The following is a 23,988-nucleotide window of genomic DNA, read 5'->3' as shown; positions in this document are numbered from 1 at the left end:
ATTCATGGTGTCTCAAAATAGCAGTGAAGTACACTTAGAAAATCTTAAGAACATCTTAAGAAGTACTAAAGATGAATTTTTAGTATATTAAGTACAAAATTAGTGTGCGAAAATAAAGCACTTTAAGTACACTATGGAAGTGTACTACTTTTTCACCTGGGGCCGGTTGCACCAGCTGTGCGTAAGTTACAACGTAGCTTAGTTACGACGTAAATGGGCACTAAGTTACAACTTGCGCACTACTAAATGTTTTTGCATTGCACCATTAAACTTAGTTTAAACGTAACAATACGTTGTAACTAAATATTTACGGAAGCCCCTGTCCATGAATAACGTTTGGAATAAGATGTCATCCAGATTATATAACATCGATGAGCTCGTATTAATTATGAAGAGCCGCAAATTCGTCAACGAGTTTTCAAGAACTGTTTAATTTTCTGTGTATCCATCAATTAAAATAAGATTAAAAATTTCTTCCTGTTTATTTTTTCTTCCATGTGTGGGATATATATTTTCAATTAAAAGTGTAATGTTTTGAGTTCGATAACATATGCTTAAACGTCTTTTTGTAACTTTCAGTTTAGGCGAGACAAGAATGAGTTTGAAATTGCGTACTGTTCAGACTATTTCCTGTTTGCCCATTATAAGGCTTGTGATTGGGTTAAGAAAAATAAACATCATTCTATGCGACAACGCATTACTTTATGGAGAGCTTACAACCTACTAGCTACGTTCTGCCTTAAGAACAAGTGGTGCAACCGAATTAAGTAAAGAGTTAGTTATAATCTAGCTAGTAGTTACTAAGCCTCTAGTTTGGACTTTACGTCCCAGTTTAAGTAAGAACTTACGAACGACTGGTGCAACCCTACCCTGGGACCTTACAGCTCACAGTGCGGCTGCGTCCGAAAACCTATGCAGCTGACTTGTTGCCTCATGAGGCAATGACATCAGAGGCATGAAGGCAGCTCAGAGAAACGCTTTCAGACACCCTTTAAGCAGCGTGTTTGAAATATAAACAGAGAGCGCTTTTTTGATAACTAATCACATATTTGAAAACTACAATACTAATTTCTCACTAGAAATGCAATTAAAAAGTGTAAAAAGTGAAAATATCCATTTATATACACTAATTTGTGCTCCAGCCGCTTTCTTGGGCGCCATTTTATTTTTTCGAACTCGACCATGCTCGACCAATCAGGAGTCAGGAAGTAAACCTAACATTGGATTCGAACATGCCTTAGTGCCTTCCTGCCTTGAAATGCCAATTTAGAGTTTTCAGATGCAGCCTGCATGTCAGAGCAAATGAGAATCATGAGGTGGAAGGAACTGCTCAAGGAGCTCAGAGTCAGAATTGTTGCAAGGCATATGAAAGCCCGCATAGATTTAACCAAAAAACACATGAAAATCTATGCAGGCTTTCGTATGTCTTGCATTGAGGAGAGGTCACTCTGCCGTATAGCCCCGACTGGTGGAGGGCTGCAGTGATCATTGACTTTCTGGAGCTTTCTCCCATCTGCATCTCTGGAGCTCAGCTACAGTGATCTTTGAGTTCTTCTTTACCTCTCCCACCAATGCTCAGTTTGGCTGGACGGCCAGGTCTAGAAAGAGTTCTGGTCTTCTCAAACTTCTTCCATTTAAGGATTATGGAGGCCACTGAGCTCTTTGGTACCTTGAGTGCTGCAGAAATTCTTGTGTTACTTTGGGCAGATCCGTGCCTTGCCACAATTCTGTCTCTGAACTCCTTGGGCAGTTCCTTCCACCTCATGATTCTCATTTTCTCTGAAATGCACTGTGAGCTGTATGGTCTTATATAGACAGGTGTGTGCTTTTTCCCAATCAAGTCCAATCAGTTTACTCAAACACTCAAATAAAGGAGTGAAAGCATCTCAAGGAGGATCAGAAGAAATGGACAGCATGTGAGTTTAATATGAGTGTCACAGCAAAGGATCTGAATACTTATGACCATGTGATATTTCAGTTTTTCTTTTTTAATACATTTGAAAACATTCCTACATTTTTTCTGTCAAGATGGAGTGCCGAGTTCACATCAATGAAAAAAACAACCTTTTGATTTTAGCAAATGGCTGAAACGAAACAGGGAGTGAAAAATGTATGGGGGTCTGAATACTTTCCGTACCCACTGTAAAATACTTAAAATGAGAACAGAGTCATGTCTTTTAGTGCAATGTCATTCAGTGTTTTGGTTATTTCCCAGTGGTGGTTCTGTTTCATTTGTTGTCCTTTTCTCATGACAGGACCTGACTGACGTACCTCACAGACAGGTTTGGGCTTATTGAGTTTTCTCCCAGTATGTATGGTGGTTTGTCCTTTTGATGAATCTGGTTAATGTCTTTGTGGTGGTTTGTAAATTGGGTAAAAAATGTTTCTCTGATTTGTGTATAATTTGTGCATGATGTTAAAAAGTGCAGTTGTGTTTCCACTTCATTTAGTGTGCAGTGTGGAAACAGTGGGTCTTGTTTTGGTAAGCAGGTTTGTCTGTGTCTGTCCGTCTCTATGGTGAGGTTATGATCACACGGAGTCTGTACATGCTCAGGACTTTAGTTAGTTCAGGATCTTTTACTGTCGTAAAGGTATTTTGCTCATTTATTTTCTCTGTTTAGAGAAAGATAGCATTTACTTTGAAACTAGAATGAGGCTTTTATAGCTTTTATAGGAGATCTGATTGAGCGACTACTTTGTATCGATTACTTATAAATTTTGATCATGAAAGAGAAATGTGATAATAGCTGAAATGCAGAGCTATAATATACACTTTTTTGAATTCTTTTGAGTTCATATTGCAAATTTACAAGGATTTTTTACACTGTAGATTTATCCAATCTGAGCTCAGTTTTTGATGTTGTCCAGACATCTTCTGATAAAAAACCACATATGACAAAAAGTTGAGCTATTAAAAGAGATCTCATGTGTGATCTCTAAACTCTGAATAAAACTGAAATATTAAATGAGTGATTCACAGAAACATCTGGACTTCTCCTGCTCTCTCTCTCTCTCTCTCTCTCTCTCTCTCTCTCTCTCTCTCTCTCTCTCTCACTCTCTCAGTCTCATTGAGAAGAACATGTGATCTTAAAGATTTGTGTTTTATTTAAAACTATTATTTGACAGCAGATATTTGCATATTAGTAAATGTAATCACAGTTTCTTGAAACATTACAGAGACCTCAGAAGAAACGATTGAGATGTCTGACTTTAGCAGATTCAAGTAAAAAATCTTAGTTCATTTTACTTAAAAATATTAAATCCATTAAACTAAAAAATCTAAGTAAAATTTACTTACACTTATTTGCACATGTTGTAAGGAATACCCACAATTCTTTGCGCCTGAATATTTTTATTTTTTAAGCTTTATCACAGAATAAGAACTTTAACTACTTAAATATTTGTTAGCAAAATGTCATAAAGGTTTAAGCTGTTATATTATAGATGTTGTTTTGTTGTAAATAATAATTTTGTGAAGTCACCGTTCAGGTGATCAGTGACCCTGTTCAGAACAGTGTATTGTAATTCTCTCCACAGTGCTGATAATGCATGTCAGAAACACAGTTTGTGTGCGTTTCTGTTCCGAATCAAGTTTATTCAATGACTGACTTGTTGTCAGTCATGAATTTTGTGTTATAATGTCATTAACACTAAAAATAACTAGGTCCATAGGAATAGGTTAAAGAAAATAACAAACAGAAAATACGATTTATTTAATATTATTAGGACAGCAATGCTTCAATTTTCAAAAAAAAACCTAATAAACTTTACCTAAACGATTAAAATAAATCTAACTTCTAAATAAAATAATTAAGTTACATTAAATTAATTATTTAACATATGTTTTATCATGCAATTTTAAGTAAATTTTATTTTAGTAGGTAAGTTTTACTTATAAAAAAGCAATAAATTTTACTTAAAAAAAGTTTGTGCAAATTGTTACGAGGATTTTTTTAAGTAAATTTTACAAGTTGTTTTTTTTCAGTGTACAAGCAGCTTGACATTTAAAAAGTTTTGATAAAGTTAATGTGCATGTTTGTGTGTGCTTGTGTGTTTGTGTGTGTTAACAGAGTTTTGAAGCTGAATGAAGATAGTCTGGTTGAATATGGAGGAAGTCATTTGTCAGCAGTGTTCAGGCCCTGAAGCCGTCTGTGTTTGTGTTAAAGAATGTAACTCAATGACTATCATTTACATTTGCTTAGGGCAGAGTCTTCAATAAATCCACTGGGTTGGAATGTGCTGGAGTTAAACCTGCTCCTCGATCTTCATCACCATCATCATCATCATCATTAACACCACCACATATCAAACTCTTTCATACTGTTCAACTGAAGCACACAACTTCTTTAATATAGTAATGAGTTTTATAAGTAAAAACAATGATTTTTTAATTCTTTACATTACACTTAAAAAATGATTCATTCAATTTACAATTTTTTTAAGGTAAGTGGTCACAATCAATTTATTTAAGCTACATTTAAACAAAAAAAAAGAAAAACAAAAAAAACCTTTGTTTAAATGTAGCTTAAATAAATTGATTGCGACCACTTACCTTAAAAAAATTAAGTACATTGAATGAATCATTTTTTTCAGTGTACATTAATGAGAAATGGTGTGCTTAATTGTTGAATGATCTGATAATAATAAAAAAAATCTTCCTACATTTGTCTTTTACATTGTGTGGTGAAATCTGACGTACAGTAGCAACAGGAAAGATCTTTTGTCCTCTGGAGTTTTTTAACCTTTTAAATGTGTACTGAAACCGCCTAATATCACTCACATCAATTTGATGGATTTATTCAAATATAAACTCCATAACTAATCAACGCTCAAAATAAAATCTCAAAAAATAATTTCATACATTTTTCAAATTGTGTTCAGCATATTTAATTATTATAAGATAACAAATCCAGGTAAAGAGTGTAATGATTAATGCTTATAAAACCATGTCTTTAACTTTCTTTCAATAGAAAACATTTAAGAGTACACTCACATAACCTCTGAAAGTGAAACTGTGATGCTGAGATGACTGGACCACAAACACACAGACACACTCACACACACACACAACATCCAGATATCAAACAAAGTACAGTAAAACACAAACCTTTACATACTGTAAGTGTCACAGCTTCAAGCTTTCATTGTTTTTATTAAAATCACGTACTTTACCTTAAAGTACAGTCTATAAAGTACTGACACATTTCTCACATCATCATGTGAGTGTGCTGGTGGGTCACGGTACATGAGTCTCATACACTTCAGTGATTCACACACAAACACAATACACAATACGCACACGCACCAGTGTTAACAGACTAACAGATGTGTGTCTCTCATCATATATGACTACAGGTAAAGTTATGATGTGAAATCGTCATACCTGTTTTTTGGCTGACGTCTGTAGAGATGTGAGTCGGGTTGGGACTGAAGTGATCATACGGCAGCAGTGGAGTTAATGGATGCATTCCCTGCTGAACCACAGACACCTTGTTGGACTGCAACAAACACACACAAACACACACAAAAGTGTCAGGTTTGACGACTGGATGATGCGAGAGAATCAATGGGAGCAGGACGACCCGATTCAATCGATACGTCTTTGATGATCAAGGCCAGCAGCACATGAGCTTGTTTGCTTTCATGTTTCTGTTTACAAATGGTTTTCAATAACTCATGTGAAATCCAGTTTTCTAATGCTAACAGCATGTTGTTTGACATGATACGTCACGGCGGTTCTGCGGTTCGGTGCAGCCACATTTCTTGGCCAAACTTCTGACTGTTGTCCTTTCATATGGGCTTCTTTTCATCTGAACAGTGTGCACATGTGTGTGTGTGTGTGTGTGAGTAAAAGAGAGAGAGAGAGAGAGAGAGACAGAGAGAGAGAGTTTGTTTATATTGGAAAGTTTAACAGAGGGAGATTTTTCCAATTGTGGACACATGAGAACAGTTGATTGTCTCATATCGGACAAAACATTCTGGACAAACCCGGATCAAATCTTTATCACACCCAGTTAATACACTATATATAGAAATTCAAATGAAAATTATTTAACATAAAAAATAACCTCTTTAAAACTTAAAAGTCCAGAAACAATTTTGTTAAACAAAAGGCTCAACCTTCCCTGTCCTTGCCTTTGTGTAACCATCGTGTTATTATGTTACTCGTTTTAAAGTTATTAATACTTGTACAATTGCAGCATGCAAAGACATTTCGCTGTTTTACTAGTCTGAAATACAGCCAAACAGCATACATACGGCTAGCGTGTTTTCAACCATAGACATTGTATACGTAGACGCCTCATAGACTGACGCTGCCTATTGGAGCTGATGTATTAGCGTGGCCGCCATCTTGGATGGGTCCCTACTGTATCCCCATCTACAATAATCATAACTCCCCAAATTTTTTTCGGATTTTCACACGGTTTGGTTACAGGTAACATTAGCTACGATGACATAATATTATAAATGGTAAAATAACCAAAATTATTGTTCAATCTTACTTGTGAAACGTAATTCCATGCGATTTGGTATCAATACTGCACCGGTTATTGCAACCGTAAGCTGCACAAAATTCGGTCATAGTTACTCGCTCTCCGTTAACTCTCGTGCTAGCGTAGAGTGAGAAGACCCAACCAGCACGTCATGAGGCATCTACGTATATAATGTCTATGGGCATAACTAGGTCTTTTAGAAAGTTTAAGAAAACTGTATCGTAGGGGTGCACCGATAAATCGTCCGATGATGCTTGCTATGCTTCTCAATGAATTACGGTGAAATACCGCTACATCCAAAAACCAGAGGGCGCTCTCGTGCAGAAACTCAATATGGGTTAAGCACATATTTATATTGCTGTTCGTCAAACCTTTTCACGTATTATCATGATAATAAAGAATATGTGAAGAGTTTCGTTGCAAAACGAGATAAATCAGTTTTTAACATTTTTGTCAAAACATGTTTATTATTATGTTATCATGTCATTATTTTGTTTTATGGTGCTACTTAGCTGTATTTTTTAAGTTATGAAGGTTTAAATTGAAACAAACCAACTGCAGTTGAATTGATATTAATTGGAATGCACAACCAAAAAACGAGATTTCTGAAAAATTTAAAAAACGGAGTTATCTCGCTTTTGCAACGAAACTCTTCATGTAAAATGATTATGTTTGACAAGTGTTGCTTTTTAAAAAATGCATGTTATAAATGATTCAAACTAACAGTGATTTCAGATCGATAAGGACTAACTGATCAAAAGTCGTAGTACATAAAATAGCTGTCCATAATACCGACTGTGCGAGTCAGAATATTGGTCAGGCACCATTAGCGAATATTGGCATTTATCATCCCATTCCTACAGTATCGGATCAGTACACGGGTTTAAGCAGATTCCGACGCCATATTTTTTGTAGTATCGGTGGAATTTCCGCTACTAGCATCGTAATCAGAACAACCTTAATAATGATTTATCGTGACTAATCATTTGCAGAATAAAAGTTTTTGTTTATGTCAAAATACAATGTGTGTGTGTGTGTGTGTGTGTGTGTGTGTGTGTGTTTTGTGTATAATAGTTATGTATATATAAATACACACATATTCATGTATAATTTTAAGATTTTTTTAAAATATGAAATATTTATATAATATTAATTTTATATAATATACAGTACTTAGGCCACCATGTCAGAATTAAATTGGTTGTTTTTGCAATGTTATAGTGATCATATATAATTGTTTCTCAGTCACTTTAATAGAATACATCCAGAAAATGTGTATATATTATTAAAAACTGTATACAATTTTTTAGGGTAAACTCCCCTTCCACTTGAGCAATAGCAGGAAACTGCAGGATCTCTTAAACCTAAATGAAATTAAATCATAATTTCTAATTTTAAAGAAATTTCTCTTTTTACTTCATTTTGCTAAAAAAAGATGTGTTTAGTGCCAAGAGAGGTCACACTAAATACTGATGATGCCTAAAGAAGAAAATTTTTTGTACATATTTCCTGTATTCTCTGTTTACACCTTAATAAAATAGATTGAAAAATAAATATGGATGGACATTAAAACTTCTAAAACAACTGGTGGTGGTGGCCTAAGACTTTTGCACAGTACTATACACGTATTTTCTTCAAATTAATTATACAAGAATGTGTATGTATTAACATAAGTATATATACACCTATGATGTAAACAAATGAAAAACAATAAAACTCTGTAATGTTCAGTTACTTTGTTAACAAGCATCACAACAAGTGCAGAGATTGAATGTGAGTGAAATGAAAAAATATATATTATATCTTTAATACAGACATTTGTTGTATTCAGTGTTTAGTTTGCAATTTCACAAGTGTGCACAGTGACCGGTGTTGTATAATATTGAGTGCAGTTTCATATATAACACAACACTTTAATATCTGAGCTCAAGCTCATGGTCTCCAATGGAAAGAAATATATTTGCATGCTGTCATTTCTTTTATTTGAAGAGGAATCCACTGGTGATGATTTGATGTGTTTGATGGAGAGGTGGAGACCTGTCTGTCTCTGACGGTCATAAACACTTTACTGTCTAATGTATTCTTTACATTTAAAACAAACACGAGTGCTTCTTTGAAGAGTAAATGAGAGGTCCTTCCTCCTGCAAGAGAGAGGCTTTGAGTGTTACGTCTTTAATCTGAGCTGAATACGTAAAACACGCTGCTCACATTCAATTGGATGAGCTTTTGTCTCTTTAGTGTTAATACTTACAGCAAGTACATTTATTACTGGTGTTTGCTAAAGACTTTTTAAGCTTCACATAGTGTGCTATTATTTTCTAAGCAGCTGGAATAATGCTTGCTTTATTCATTTAATCCACACGCACGAGTTGGGGAAGAACAATTTGGCATCTCCAATTGGAAGAGGAAGCCATATCTACAGACCGCTACATCACTGAGGGGTTTAGAATAAATACCATGCTTTCCAAAACCTTAGCAACCACCTGACAGCATCCCTAGCAACCCTTCAGAAAAACCTCAAATACTGATAACATCCACATCATCGCGACTGCTACGACACAGACCGACTAAGATTCGAGAAACAAAAGAGAGCATCAGAAGATGTCGGAAATGTTGGAAGAAGAACGAGGACACATGAAAGTGCAAAAATTGAAAGTGTTTAAGTTTCATATTCCCTTTGATCCAGACTTTGTCAGATCACTGTAAGCGATGTGTCCTGAGGTGTGTGTGTATATGTATGCGTGTGTGAAGATGAACTCTTGTTTGTGCTTTAGATTACTGTAACTGAGACAAAACACTACTTCCTGTCTGAGTGAAAGTGAGATAAGCAAAATTTCCACAGTGGTCTTAAAAGCCTGTGCATCTATTCCTGTTGTCTTGAGGGTAAACGTGCGTGGGTTTATTAGAATCGAGGTCAATTTCATTTATTTTCCTCCTAAAGCATCACTGCCAATGTGTCTAAAATTAGTCAAAAAAGCCAACGAAAAAGCAGAGTTGCTAAATGAAGGGTTGCCGTCAACCCCCCGCTCTTACTCGACACGACGTCTCGTCGTGGCACTCCGCCACAATCTGGAAATAATTCACCATCTGTAAGACGGGGAAAATGAGTGCCACTTAACTTGAGGTTTGAGGAACTTCAAAGGAAATGCAGACATAACAACAGAGGCATGTTTAAACCCAGTCGAAGCCCACCTGATGATGTCTTTACTGACACACACTCACACTGATCTTCACTGCTTACTGTAGAGACCGATATCAGATAAACATCACGTTACTGGAGCTCTACAATCAAGTCAAAAACATGCAAATGTGTTTTTCAGATGATTTACACCTCAGTACAAACATACTGTAACATTAACTGTAATTGTCAAGTCAAGAGTCTTTATTATATGAACACTATGACATCTCCAATCTAGATTCATATTTCGTACTGACCTAAAGCAAAAAATGAAGAGTTTCGTTGCAAAACAAGATAAATCCGTTTTTAACATTTTTTGTCAAAACATGTTTATTATTATGTTATCATGTTATTATTTTGTTTTATGGTGCTACTTAGCTGTATTTTTTTAGTTATGAATGTTTAAATCAAAACAAACCAACTGCAGTTGAATTGATATTAATTGGAAGGCACAACCAAAAAAACAAGATTTCCGAATAAATAAAAAATAAACAGAAAAATCTTGTTTTGCAACGAAACTCTTCAAATATAAACCACTTAAAAACTATTTTGTCGTAAAGCAATGCGACTTGTTCATCATCATCATCTATGCAAGTGTTTCTGGTATTATCTGGTCATTGATGGCTTTAATTATACTCATCAAAATATTTTTAATACAACTTGGATTGCTGAATAATAAGCAAAAACCAGAAGACCAATAAAGTCGCCAAGACACAAACAAAAGCTCATTCATGATGCAAGCTGTATTCTTGAACTCTTCTCTGAAACTATAAATCGGCTTGTTTACAATCACAGGAAAATATGAAGACAAATAACTTAAACACACACAGAGACCCACAAATGTTACAATGAAACTCTGTGGTTACAGAAAACATCTGAGACACGTACAACAACACAACACAACAAACGCTTGTCCTGTGGTTTGGATGAATTAAACTCCTTTGAATATAACATTATTATTATTATTATTATTAAAATGTCTTTTATATGCCGTCATCATCACAGGAACACACTTCTGTGAGTCAAGTTAAAAATCACAACTTTTAAACCAGACAAAACATCTATTTATTCATTGAGGCCAAAACTAAATAAACAAAAGGAACTCGTTCACATCAAACACGTCAAAAACCAACGAACGGCTGGACGGACAGAGCAGACAATAAAGAGCGAGTCAAAATGAAAGCGATGTTTATGACAGTGCCCGAGGGAAACACCTCAATGCCGAGCAGAAAAAAAACCCGCGCCTCTACTCAATATTACTTGGAAATGCAGAAAAAATACAGAATTGTCAGAATTTACGCACAGACAGGCGTTACTTATGTTTATGACAAAAGTGATGATTGAAATCGTCTGTCAGGGTATTTCTCAAGGTGTTTTTTTAGGAAGGTTTTCTACTAAGATTTGCTTAAAAAATCAAGCCAAACAGCTGAACTGGGGTCAGTTCAGAACAGACAATAAGATTAGATTTGAATCAACCATCACCAGTGAAGATATGTAATATGACTCTTTCTTCACTTTATTGTCTGCTCCGTCCGTCCAGCCGTTCGTTTGTTTTTGACGTGTTTGATGTGAACAAGTTTAAAGTGTTTTCCTCTTGTTTATTTAGTTTTGGGCTCAAAATGTTTCAAATGTTTTGTCTGGTTGAAAAGTTGTTGTTGTTTCAATACATTTGTGGGGGTGTATTGATGATAATTATGTTATAAAGGCATCCTGTTTAGCTTTAGTTTTAGCTTTTGTGTCATGTGGCTGCAAAGTCCACTGCAAAGGCAGATATTCTCCTTGCAAAAAAACAACATTTTATATGACTAAATACCGATGCTTGCCATGAATGAACTACAGCTAACAGATCGATGGGACTATACTTGGATCTTCTAGTGAATAAAAAGTGTATCTATTTAAAGCAATAATATATTTATATGCATTGTGACAGATTGTTGTGTCAGTGCAGAATGTTTTACGCAATATTTGCATCAAACTATGTAAACGGAAATTCACGTTTGGTTTGAGCATTTAAGCTATTGATAAAGCATCAGCTGATCCAACCCATTATCACAAAATTATGTACCTATAGTCACGTAATTTTGTGAGTGTTTTCCGTGACACTGACACGTTTTTCCGCCTTTTTGCGTGAACATGTCACATATTTCTGTGAACGCGTCACTGTCACGTATTTGTTACTCAACTGTTTTGTCCTATTTTCTTACATAATTTCGTGATAGAGGGTTGGCTGATCATATGTTTGTCACCAGTGTCCTGTCTTTTATTCTCTTAAAAAGCGGAGAAAGAAATCTCAGTGTTTGGGAAAACTGTGAACGTCCATCATGTTGTAGTTATTCCTGTATATACAAACATCAGAGAATGAGAAAGCTGCAGAAGTCTCATCACACTTATCTCACACAGCTGTCGGCCACAGCCCTACTGCCGGCAGTTATGATGATGATAATTACAGCATACACACACACACACGAAACAGCACATGTGTGTGTGTGTGTGTGTGTGTACTTCTAGGTAGGGAAGCGTCTCTGTCATTGAAACTATAGCTCTTTCCTAATGGCTACAACATCAAAGGCTTGAGACAGAAGAAGAATGGAGAAGTGTGACATTAACACTTAATAATACACACTACAGAGCTCAGGACAGTGATGATGGCAAGTGTTGAGACAAGCAAAGTTTACCATCAGTGAGTCTATATAACCTCATTCACACAGCAATTTGGTCACAGACCATTTAAAAAAAGTCTTCTGTTTGAACACAAACCCGTCCCGTAAATGTTCTGGGATCGTACCATTCACAGAAAGCATTCTGTTTGACCAAGACGCAGAAACAATGCTGTAATGGGCGTGCCGTATTATGGTTCAGCTCTTTGACACGGGGATTTAAATGCACATTAACATTCACGATGAGAAATGTCGGCAAACTGGACCGAAGCACTGAAGCTGAGATCATTCACCAGCATGACAGAACAGCTCATCACACGCTCCTTATAGACCAATTCACACTGGTCCAAACAAACATGTCTGTTTGGGTCAGTAAGAAATCTCTGTTGGCAGTTGTTGGATCAACTTAAATAAGACTAAAATGTTGGAATTTGTTGGTGTTTGTTGTAGTTCGTTGTTGTCGGACCAGTTTAAATTGGCTTTATGATCTTTATGAAGAAAATAAAATGCACATGCGTGGTTTCTCAAGAGAAAAATCACAGATAATAAGCAAACTTCAGACACTGTTGAGTGCAGGACATTAAATACGTAATGTATCTTTACGGGATCTTAACTGTATGTGTCTGAATGCACGCACCGATTCCGGAAAATCATTGGCAGTGTGAATGAACCACAAATCAAATGATCCCGGACAAATCCCAAACGCAGTTTTCGTGTATTTTTCGTAATTTCTGTGTGAAAAGAGCAAATCAGTTTACAAGCTCCCTAGGTCGTGAATCAGTATAGTGTACAGGAGCTCGGGCACTGGTTCATTATATATGGGGACACTTGATGACTTATTTTCTGGTGACGTGACTATTAAAATACATTGTATAAATCTGTATATAGGCTATCTAGGCTATTTTACAAAATGATATATACAAAATACCTTCAAACCAGAGTTTAGTAAAGTACCACAAAATAAAGCGATCAATTGTGACATAAATCTGAAGAGTGTTCAGGTTAATATGATCTGAATGTAAGGCATAATGTATAGGACTGTATCACACTGAAGGGGTTTATTTCACGATAACAACCTGCAGCCTATACATTACACATCTATTTGCCTCATCTGTAAGGTAAGAAGCATTAAATATTATTAATTATAATTTTTTTTTATTTGCTAATTTTTAACGAATGCAGACCGTTCACAAGGAAAACACGCTTTCTTTCGGTTTTAAGATAAGAGAAGATGTTCATATGTCATAAGCACATTATACCGCGTTCCAAATTATTATGCACATGCCATTTTTGTTTATTTTTCCAATACAGTCAGTAAGTTTAAATATTTTATTTTACCCTCAACACTTATATTACAGTGTTCAGGATATGCTATTTAAATGGAGTAAAAATGTCAGAAAAGATACTTTAATACTTTTAAATTATTCATATAAACACAAAATATGCCGTTCCAAATTATTAAGCAGAATGCACTTCATGCACTTCTGTCAAATGTGCTGCATGGACACAAAACAAACATCGTCCAAAAAACAAACACAATGCAAAATAAATAATGTATTTACACAAGTTACATAATACTATATGAGCATATCTTTGACATGACTTTAACTCTCCCATTCATTAAACTTGTAAGTATACAAGTATAGGTCTTGTCTTTATTTCACTTGAAGACGCTAGTATTGCATCCCTAAGTTGATGTTTTGAATTATAGTGCTGTGACTGTCCAAATCATGACTCTGCCACCTCTTTCTAATGTTACAGTCTTGTTGGTGAATAGCAAGTTTATTCAAACAATCCAGAACAACATTTATCAACATTATTTAGTGTATTATGGCATGTCAATGAATAAAACTGTTTGCTTCTTAATGGTGGCTTTTTATTGCTGCATTCTCCTAACATTTTCCTAAAAAACATTTTAAAAAGCCTTTATATAGTCAAATCTTTCTGTACTGTGAATCACTCATAGTTTGAACATTTCTCTTTAGGTCCACAAAATATATATTGTTAAAGGAAATAATTTGGCTTTTTAAGATAATGCACACATTTTGGTCTTTAGTAAAATCTTTTTTTATACCCATATTGTATGAGAACCACAAAAATAAACAAAAATGGCAGTGCATAGTAATTTGGAACACACTGTATTTGGTTTAATCATTTGTAAATATAATCTCATATATTTTATTAAAAGACATATTTATATTTATTTTTGTGGAATATTAAACTGTACCTGTCAAAATGATTTGCGATCATGTGTTATTAGTTTTGAGGGGTAGTTATCTGAAAAGAAGGAACATTGTAATGTTGTGTCTGACCAATCAGAATCAAGCGTGTAATAAGTATTTAATAATGCTGTGTTAAGCTGCTAGAGATACTCAGATGAACAACAGTGTTTACTGAAGATCACACTCGACTTTCATGTTAAACAGGGACAGGAGAAAATATTTCAGCATTTTAACAAGAAAGATGAGATGAAATTTCATGTTTGCTGTGAGAGACAGATCTGTTCAGTTTGATGTGGGAATGAATCTCTTTCATGTTGTAATTTATTCCCTCTGATTAATTCACTTTACTCCACTGGATCAAGTGAACGGAGTGAAGCTACGGTGGTTTTACAGGCCACCCGCTGGGTTCAGCCCTTACCGCCCCACAAAAACAGCTCTGATGTTCCCATGGTTACTACAGCATGTGGGGTCTGACCTCAAATCTGTGACTAATGACACGAGTCATCATCGGCACGCAAACCTCTGATCTGATCTCTGGTCAGTGCAGAGATTTCAATTCAATCATCAGGCTGAACAAATATCTTCACATATCCCCATTCAAGGTATCATGAAGACATCTTTTACAATAACATGGACTTAAAACAACTTAAAGGGTTAGTCCAATTTCTTTAAAAAAATCCAGATAATTTACTCACCACTATGTCATCCAAAATGTTGATGTCTTTCTTTGTTCGGTCGAGAAAAAATTATGTTTTTTAAGAAAAACATTCCAGGATTTTTCTAATTTTAATAGACTTTAATGGACCCCAACACTTAACAGTTTTTTAAACGGAGTTTCAAAGGACTCTAAGCGATCCCAACCGAGGCATAAGGGTCTTATCTAGCAAAACGATTGTCATTTTTGACAAGAAAAATAAAAAATATGCACTTTTAAACCACAACTTCTCGTCTATCTCCGGTCCTGTGAAGTGCCAGCGCGACCTCAAGTAATTGCGTAGTGACGTGGAAAGGTCACGTGTTACATATATAAAACGCATTTTTGCGGACCATTTTAAACAATAAACTGACACAAAGACATTAATTAGTATCATTCCACATACAACAACGTAGGAACGGTCCTCTTTCTCCACACTTGTAAACACTGGGGCGGAGTTTCAATACGTCATCCGTGACCTCTTGACGTGATGACGTACTACGTGAGGTCGCGCTGGCGCGTCACAGGACCGGAGATAGACGAGAAGTTGTGGTTTAAAAGTGCATATTTTTTATTTTTTCTTGTAAAAAATGACAATCGTTTTGCTAGATAAGACCCTTATGCCTCGTTTGGGATCGCTTAGAGTCCTCCGTTAAAAAAACTGTTAAGTGTTGAAGTGTTGGGGTCCATTAAAGTCCATTAAAATGAGAAAAATCCTGGAATGTTTATTCTCAAAAAACTTAATTTCTTCTTGACTTAACAAAGAAAGACATCAACATTTTGGATGACATGGTGGTGAGTAAATTATCTGGATTTTTTTAAGAAAATGGACTAATCCTTTAAATTCAGCTTACAGTAAAATCATGATTACAGTAATATTAGGTAAACACCTTCAAATATAGAGCGATAACCCTAACCAATAATAACAAGACCTAAATATTATAGACATGGTACAGAATTACTTACGAAAGTCACATGATTATAACAAGCATGTACATATGTATAAATATAGTACAAATAGGGCTGGGTGATATGGCCAAAAAATATATTTAAAGAAAATCACAACACCCCCATATAAGCCGATATCGACAATTATCACAATAATGAAAAATCTTTGTTTCTGTCAAATTTAAAGGAAGATTTTTGCTACTAATATTACATTTTAAACTGAATACCAATATGCTTAGATTACTGTTTGACATCATTAACATATTTACATTCTCATTTCTACAGACTTTAATGCAAAGCCACGGACATCATACAAGTTTTAAATGCTGAGAGCAGATAAATGTTTATTACTGAGTGAATGATCCTTTAAAAACACCTTCAGTAAAACATTCAGACAATTTAAGAAACATCTGTGCAACGTTTATCTAAACTAAGAGGAAACTATCAGCAATGAGACATCAACATTTGTTTAAGTGATAAATAAACGTACATATCATTAGCAGGTTTTAAAATAAAATAAGAGCCTTTGTTGTTTTTCTTTTTTTGTTACAGTCAGACACAGTGTTTAGTCTGATGTTGTTATGTTGTGTTGAGAAGACATCATTGATCAGTTCTTGTGATTTTAATGATCACGACTGAGCTGAAATATCACATCGCTGTCAGCTAAGATGTGGCTACAGATATCAATCACATTAAACCAGAGTAAAGTGACTCTGTCCTGTGGCTTCTCATGAAGAAAACCTTTCTAATGCTTTCTGTATCCTCTAACCCCAATGAAGAAGCAGCACATGTTTCTCAAACGCTGCTGTTAGGAGAAGAACAACAGAAGTTGTGATATTGTACAGCATCATACTGTACACTTACTGTAAACAACATCTTCAGAGATGACATTACTGATGTGTGTACAAAACAATACAAATGCAATATAGACCCGCTGATATATCAGACTCAAACCAGTAAACCATGCTTTTGATCAATCTAATCTAAGAAGAGGAAATGAAGTCATGGGAACTTTCATCTGTTACATCACTTCCTGTCACATCAAAAGGACCCGCAACAGGTTTTACATCCTGAAGCAGGTTATCAAAATCCTCATGGTCTCTATTCCTGACATTAAACATCTTCAGACAAGCTGTAATAAACAAACACGGGTACTAATATGAGAGTCGGACTGGGTTTATATTTAATCCAGAACTTTTAATGAAGACTAATAGTAACTTGACTTTTTCCAGTTCATCTGAGGGGTTTGTAGCGTGTTGTGTTAGTAAAGGAAAAGTTCAATCAAATATGAATATTCTCTCATCATTTCATTTATTCAGCCTTATGACATCCCAGACTTCATTTCTTCTGTTGTACATAAACTATTATTAGCTTATTATGCATTTTCACTTATTCAACTTTTTTCTTAACACAACTTTAGTAAACGCAAAGAAATCAGTTTTTAAAACTACAACAAACGGCTTTGATCTTTGTATAAACTCCGCCCACAGCAGTGGCGTGGTTAAGGGGGCGTGGCCTTGTTAAGCTGCTTTGGAGAAGATGATAAAGAAGAGCAGTTGGTTTAGTGTTGTGTTGTCATCATACGCTGTAGTTGTGTTGAAAAAGATTCAGCCGCTATATGATGAGATAATTAACATTGCGTTTCATTCTGTAGCGATCCCCATCGACGCCCTAATAATCTCTTCAAAGACTTTATCATCTGTTGTAAACACTATTCTGTGTAATATAAAGGTGTTGTGTGCATGTATGAATCTAATTTTAAATCTGACATCACGTCTGACATGTAAAAGATGATTACAACATAGGGGTGGGCGATATGGGGAAAATATCATATCACGATTGTTTTAGGGGGAAATTTTATCACATTTGTTTTTCATGTTAGTTTTTTAAAAACTATTTTGCCATTACCGAGCCTTAATACAGCCATACTGAAGCCCCCATTTAAAAATGCAGTCTTACAAGGTAACAAACTTAATAAGCGCAGACAGTACGCTTACAACAGCACATGCGTGAGAAAATATTGAGACAGGACAGTCCACTACAAAAATTACACAAAGGAAATAGAGAGCATTTGTACAAACACTATCGTTTTCTCTTCTTTTATTACCAATTCTTCCAAGAACAGAAAGCTGTGGAGCATTTCCTCACCATAATGTTTGATTCCTGTTCTGTGGATCGGCTACTTTTCTTCACTTATCCAATTTTTTTATGTACTGTAAATGTCGCAAATCAGTGCTGCCCTGATGGCCTGGTAAAGTAATAATTTGAATACGAATATGTCGCCTACTTGCACTTGTCGCGTACTTTATGTAGACACGATACAACGATATTTCCAAAAAAGTGGATCATGGAGACATTTTAATCATTCACGATCAAATAGCATCATATCGCACACCCCTATTACAACATAAAAAAGACCTCCGAAACATCTTGTCAAAGATAGCTATAAACAATAGTGCTGCAACTAACCATTATTTCATAATCGTTTAATCAGACATATGTGACAAGACACTTACTCCACGAGACGAGACGCAAGATTTTTACAATAGATTTTTAATAATAAAACATACGAATGGGAAAGTGAAATCACATCATTTTGAAATGTCTTAACTAATCCGTAACAATTATTTTGGTAATTGATAATGAAGTAATTTGATATTGTTTGGTAATAAAAATAGACCTAAGTGAGCAATAATCTTTAAACAGACATACTGTATAATAATGATGATGCAATAATAATTGGTTTAAATAAAGTATCAAAAACAAGTAAACACGGGGCACCGATGGACGATTGTCGTTTTTGCTTTCTTTTGCATTCTGTTTACATCTGAGAAGCTACGGTGCATCTCTCATGGTAGACTCAATATGGTTAACTCTTTCCCTGCCATTAATAAGTTATCTCGTCAATTAAGAGAAAACGCGTCCCTGTCAAAGCAATCCATATTTCCGCTATAATCCACTAGATGGCGCTCTTATCCAACTTTTAAAACACTTAAGCATCCACTGATCCAAAAACAGTAAAATCTCGGTGTATGTTTTGATCATCATTCTGAATCTGATCTCAAAGTCTTTGAAATGCAATTATCTCAGCTTTTCGCTCAAAAAAGAAACCTACCCATATTTGAGAGGTGATAAAAAGAAAACAAATGCAGATTTTTTAAAACAGAGGGTCTGGTCTTTTATTTAATATATTGTGTGTGTTTATATATTTAAAGAAACACATTTTCTGGAAGGCATTAAACTTTTAAAAATAATAAAAAATGCTGGCATGGAAAAAGTGTTAAGGGCGGGACATTTCTGACACACACTATAAGCAAGTGACAAATCATAACACACTAGGCCTGTTTGACCAATCAAAGGTTTTCAGAAGGAGGGGCTTTCATAGAGTCCAGAAGTATACACCCTAAAACCAAGACGTACATGTCTTCTGAAATAAAACATGTTGCTAGTGTGTTATTAGCAAGTAATTTTTCTGGAATGGCATGACTGGTATCAAACAGGTTTGTCAAAGACTCCCTTCACCTGCCACTCCCTCCCATCCAAACTCACCCTCGTGGGTTAAACAAGTGTCCGTATATATAAGGAAACAGATCAAACAAGCAAACAGCACCAAAGAGTCCCAATGTTGACATTTTTGGAGGTAATCGACCTGTGAACATTATAGATACAGGCGGACAGTAATGCAGGTGGAGAGAGAGAGGTTGTAAGGTAAGAGCTAATGTGTTTGAAGAGGATGAGTTTGATTAAAGGACCAGCGTGAGCTCTCTGAAGATCTACTCCTCACCATTATAACACCTTCACTTTCAAATTCATGCATATTACTTCCCCTTTTCCAACTCGCATCAATTAAAGCCTCATCCGATTGGCTCTCGTGTGATCTATTAGCACACTGATGCTCCTCTCTTTAATCTCTCTTCATGTTTTTATCGACTGAAGTATTGATTTGATGTCCAGGCTTTCATCTGGTAGAGCTCAGAATGCAACAGAAGGTTTTGTGTCCTGGAGTTTATTTAACCCTTTCATGTTGATGTGGAGATTTCCAAAACATGATTTAAGCTGCGCTCACAGCCGACAACAGATATACGTACAGTCCATATGCCAACATGTACCATTAAACCACGATGATACAGGACTGTTAATAGATAGAATAAAAATGAAAACCTTTGGATACAAAGACTTTGAAATAGTCATGCAGATAACTAATTTGGTATAAATTTTGCTTAGCATGCATGTAAAACCTCAGCAGCACTATACCAGTGTGTTTTAAAATCCTCTCAAGATTCAGCTCACAAGATAAGAGAGTGATCAGGACTGTAATAAAAGTAAAGAAGCTAACATTTAAATTAGTTTTGATTTGATCATTTTTAAATGCTGAACGAGTAGGTTGTGCTATCTGGATTTTATTCAGGATTCAGAAGATCACTGGCCCTTTAAAACTCTGAATATATTTCCACTTGTAACGATCGATCACCATTTGATGAATTGCCACTGCCACGATCAATATAAAATCTACAGAAACATTTTTAAGTTGCATTTATCTTCAGCTTTCTGTGGGCACAATGTGTCCTATAAACAGCATTCTGCTCAGAAAACAACGACAATGACTTCATTTAAATATGCGGGGTGCAGCACTGTCCCACATACGGCGCTCAAACCGTTTCTCTTGTCTATAGGGAGCGGGTTTCTTTATGAATGTACTCAGTCTGTCTCACTCACTCAGGGAGGTATCCAGCAAATCCATCATTGGGACAAATAACACAGCAAGCTACCTCACCATATAATTTTCATCTCCCCCCGCCCAAAAAGCCTTATGGCTCTTTTGCACCCATTGCCAGAACTTTAAATAGAGCCCCTATGGACTGAAACCTGTTGACCCTCCTCTCTTACTGGATTCCATCCAGCTCGAAACATCGCATCTTATTTGTCCTATGGTCAGGCGTATTGTTTGAAGACGATTTGTAATCTAAATATGTGGTTTTCTCTGAGGAGGACGCTGCCCTGGCTATGCCTGCCTCCGTATGCCATAATTGCCGGTGACTCCCACACTTCCACGAGCTGTATCCCAGAGCCGTCGAGCTAATGGAGAGTCCTGCCAGTAAATGCCTCTCTCTCACGTGTGACCGCAGCTCCACTGCGTTTTACTGAAGGCCAACAGCAACATGGTCAAAAGCAGCGTGCAGAACTGCGGCTGCTGCGATTCATTGCCGGTGCAGCAACTGATGCATGGATTCACTGAGGACAAAGCTTTATTCACACTGCATGCCATCATTTCATGCCTATATGATGGGCGACTTTCACCATAAAGAACTTATAGATGAACTGATGAAAAATAATAATGAATTTAGCATGGGTGCGCGCTGTGTTCGTGGCGAGACCGCCTTTATGTTCCTGGTTACATTCAACAGTCAAGTTAGATCACTAGGGGCGGGATCTATGCTAATAGAGTCTTTCATTAGGCTTGGGCCAGGCTTGTCCTAATGTGACATCACCAAGGGGCAACTTTTCGGTTTCTATCGTGAAGCCAACATAGAAGTGACTTAAACTCAAATTCATCGACTGGCCACTAGAGGCAGGCTCCAAATGGGAGTCAATCCCATTGACCCCCAATGTTAAAATGCCCAACTTTACAGCAGAAATAAATATGTTTACAGTCTGGTACAAAAAGTGTTTTTGGTCTGCATAGCTAGTTTTGACCTTCCTGACAACTGTAAGTAAAGTGATTTTTTTGTAACTCATCGTTTAAATTATATTGAGCCTTAAAGGGACAGTAAGTAGAATTTTAAGTGTTTTATAAATCAAAATCAATGTCTTTATTCATGAATATGTCCTCATTGGTGTCAAGTGATCTGACTTTTCTTTACTTACATTGAACGTGTAAGTCCAAGGAGGCTTCCATGTCGTATTGCTAATATATAATAGCAGAGAAGGACAAAAAGCACTAGCCTACCAACACGTTTCCACAACATTTTTTCATTCAGAACACGTGAAGCAGCTGAAACAAACAAGGAGATCAGCGATTACATAACAGCTACCGTAGTTGCAACACGCATTTGGAAAAGCGAGGCGCTAGAGAGCACTATTCGTTTGAATGCAAAATACAATTTCACCACTAGATGGGGTAAATCCTACTTATTGTCCCTTTAAGTTCTGCACAAATAAGGGGGCGTGGCCACTTGAGTGACGGGTGAACTGCCACTGCTGTCACTACCGTCGAGTTAGGTGGCCGTGGTTTCAGCAACCAGGCACCTCAGGTCCATCTAAGTCGCACCCCTTTGCCCATTTTTGGTTATCCCAGAGTGACGCGCTGCCAAGATGGCGATGGCAGGCCCCGCCTACTTTGGGCTTAAAAAATACTCTTTACCTTAAAGAACCAAAATCAAAAAAGCTGATCACAAAAATTGTATTTCTCTACTAGCAAATCACGGCCGGTGTGAATGGATGTAGCGTGTTATTATCATGTCTTACATTTGGTTCATCATACTCATAGTAGTATTTACTACATAAATATTATAGTTAGGAATTAAAATAAATAAATTATGAACAGTGGCGGCTCGTGATTGCTCTTCCGAGGGGTACTAATTCAAAATGTGTGTTCGGAGTGTCATGTGTGTCGCTTGTGTTTTTAAAATATGTGTTTGTTGCGTCATGTGAACCATGTGCGTCACATGTTTTGACAAAATAAGTGCCTGCTGCACACGCCGTTTATGATAAAAGAGACGCTCCCGTTCACAAAATACAGCAAGACACTACCTTAACAATAAACTCTGTTTATGCATGAGATTATGCTAGTATTTTTTATCATAAACCCTTTAGACGCGTCTGCAGCAGGCACCCACCTTGACAAGACACGTGATGCACATAGGACCACTTGTAATTACGAACCACACACATGACGGCTACATACATGTTGTGACCAACTTCGCATTGTGTGCCCTCAAAAAAAGAAGTCACCGGCCGCCACTGATTAGGAATAAAAAGGAATAAATTAAGGAATAAAAAAGTTTATTCACCGCTGAAAAATGTACTTCCAAATATATATCCATAAAAGTGCAGTAAGACATTGTAAAGAAAATTCTGTTAAGAAACGAGTGTATATCCAACATTTATTGTGTAAAAATGATACACTTTTATGTTTGTGTCGTGTAAACAAGAAAAAAATGTAACAAGAAATGATTGCATATAGAAATAAATAAAACTCAGCATAAATAGGAACTGCAGATCTTCATGTGTACTAGACTTCAAATTTAACATGAAGTGAAACAATATATTACAAGTCATTTTAAATTCAATAGCATTGCTTTAGTTGTTATTTTAAGACATTTTTAAGGTCAAATGTGCGTTTATGGAAAAATAATGAATACCCGTGGAACATTTTTTACACCAATCAGAATAGAGTATTCAACAGCTCGTGGTATAATAAAACAACAATAACTGCAGTTTAATTCAACCAAACTACATGAACATTTGTAAAGAAGATCTTTAAAAAGTTTCCACTGTGTATCTGCAACAGTATTTTGTTTTCAGGTAAGTAGAAAGGCTCAGGTCTGGTGTCATTTTCCATGGTAAACCACAAGATCTTACCACACACAACTGTACTCAAACAACCAAACATACACAAAGATCACACACAAACACACACACACACCCCCACAAACACCCTTTATATTCCTATAGACTCTCAGAGGATCTCGACCCTCACCGTGGACATGATCACATCACAGCATTTTCTCTCGAATTCATCACCAATGTTCAGCATTCACACAACCTTTAGTTGAAGTTTGTATAAAGTCATTAA

The 23,988-nt window shown here is 36.0% G+C and overlaps 1 protein-coding gene across 13 annotated transcripts in view; it reads right to left on the bottom strand.

Moving 5' to 3' along the window:
* The window catches only part of tcf7 (transcription factor 7), a 48,764-nt gene that overhangs the window by 13,663 nt on the left and 11,113 nt on the right, over positions 1-23,988 (bottom strand). For all 13 annotated transcript variants that reach the window (XM_055180165.2, XM_055180167.2, XM_055180170.2 and 10 more), the window contains exon 4: positions 5,384-5,498. In XM_055180165.2, the coding sequence (XP_055036140.1) occupies positions 5,384-5,498 (115 nt within the window). The remainder of the gene's footprint in view (positions 1-5,383; positions 5,499-23,988) is intronic.

The sequence above is a fragment of the Misgurnus anguillicaudatus genome, chromosome 9, assembly GCF_027580225.2.
Source record: "Misgurnus anguillicaudatus chromosome 9, ASM2758022v2, whole genome shotgun sequence".
Lineage (NCBI taxonomy): Eukaryota > Metazoa > Chordata > Actinopteri > Cypriniformes > Cobitidae > Misgurnus > Misgurnus anguillicaudatus.
This window is presented reverse-complemented; position numbering and strand designations above follow the sequence as displayed.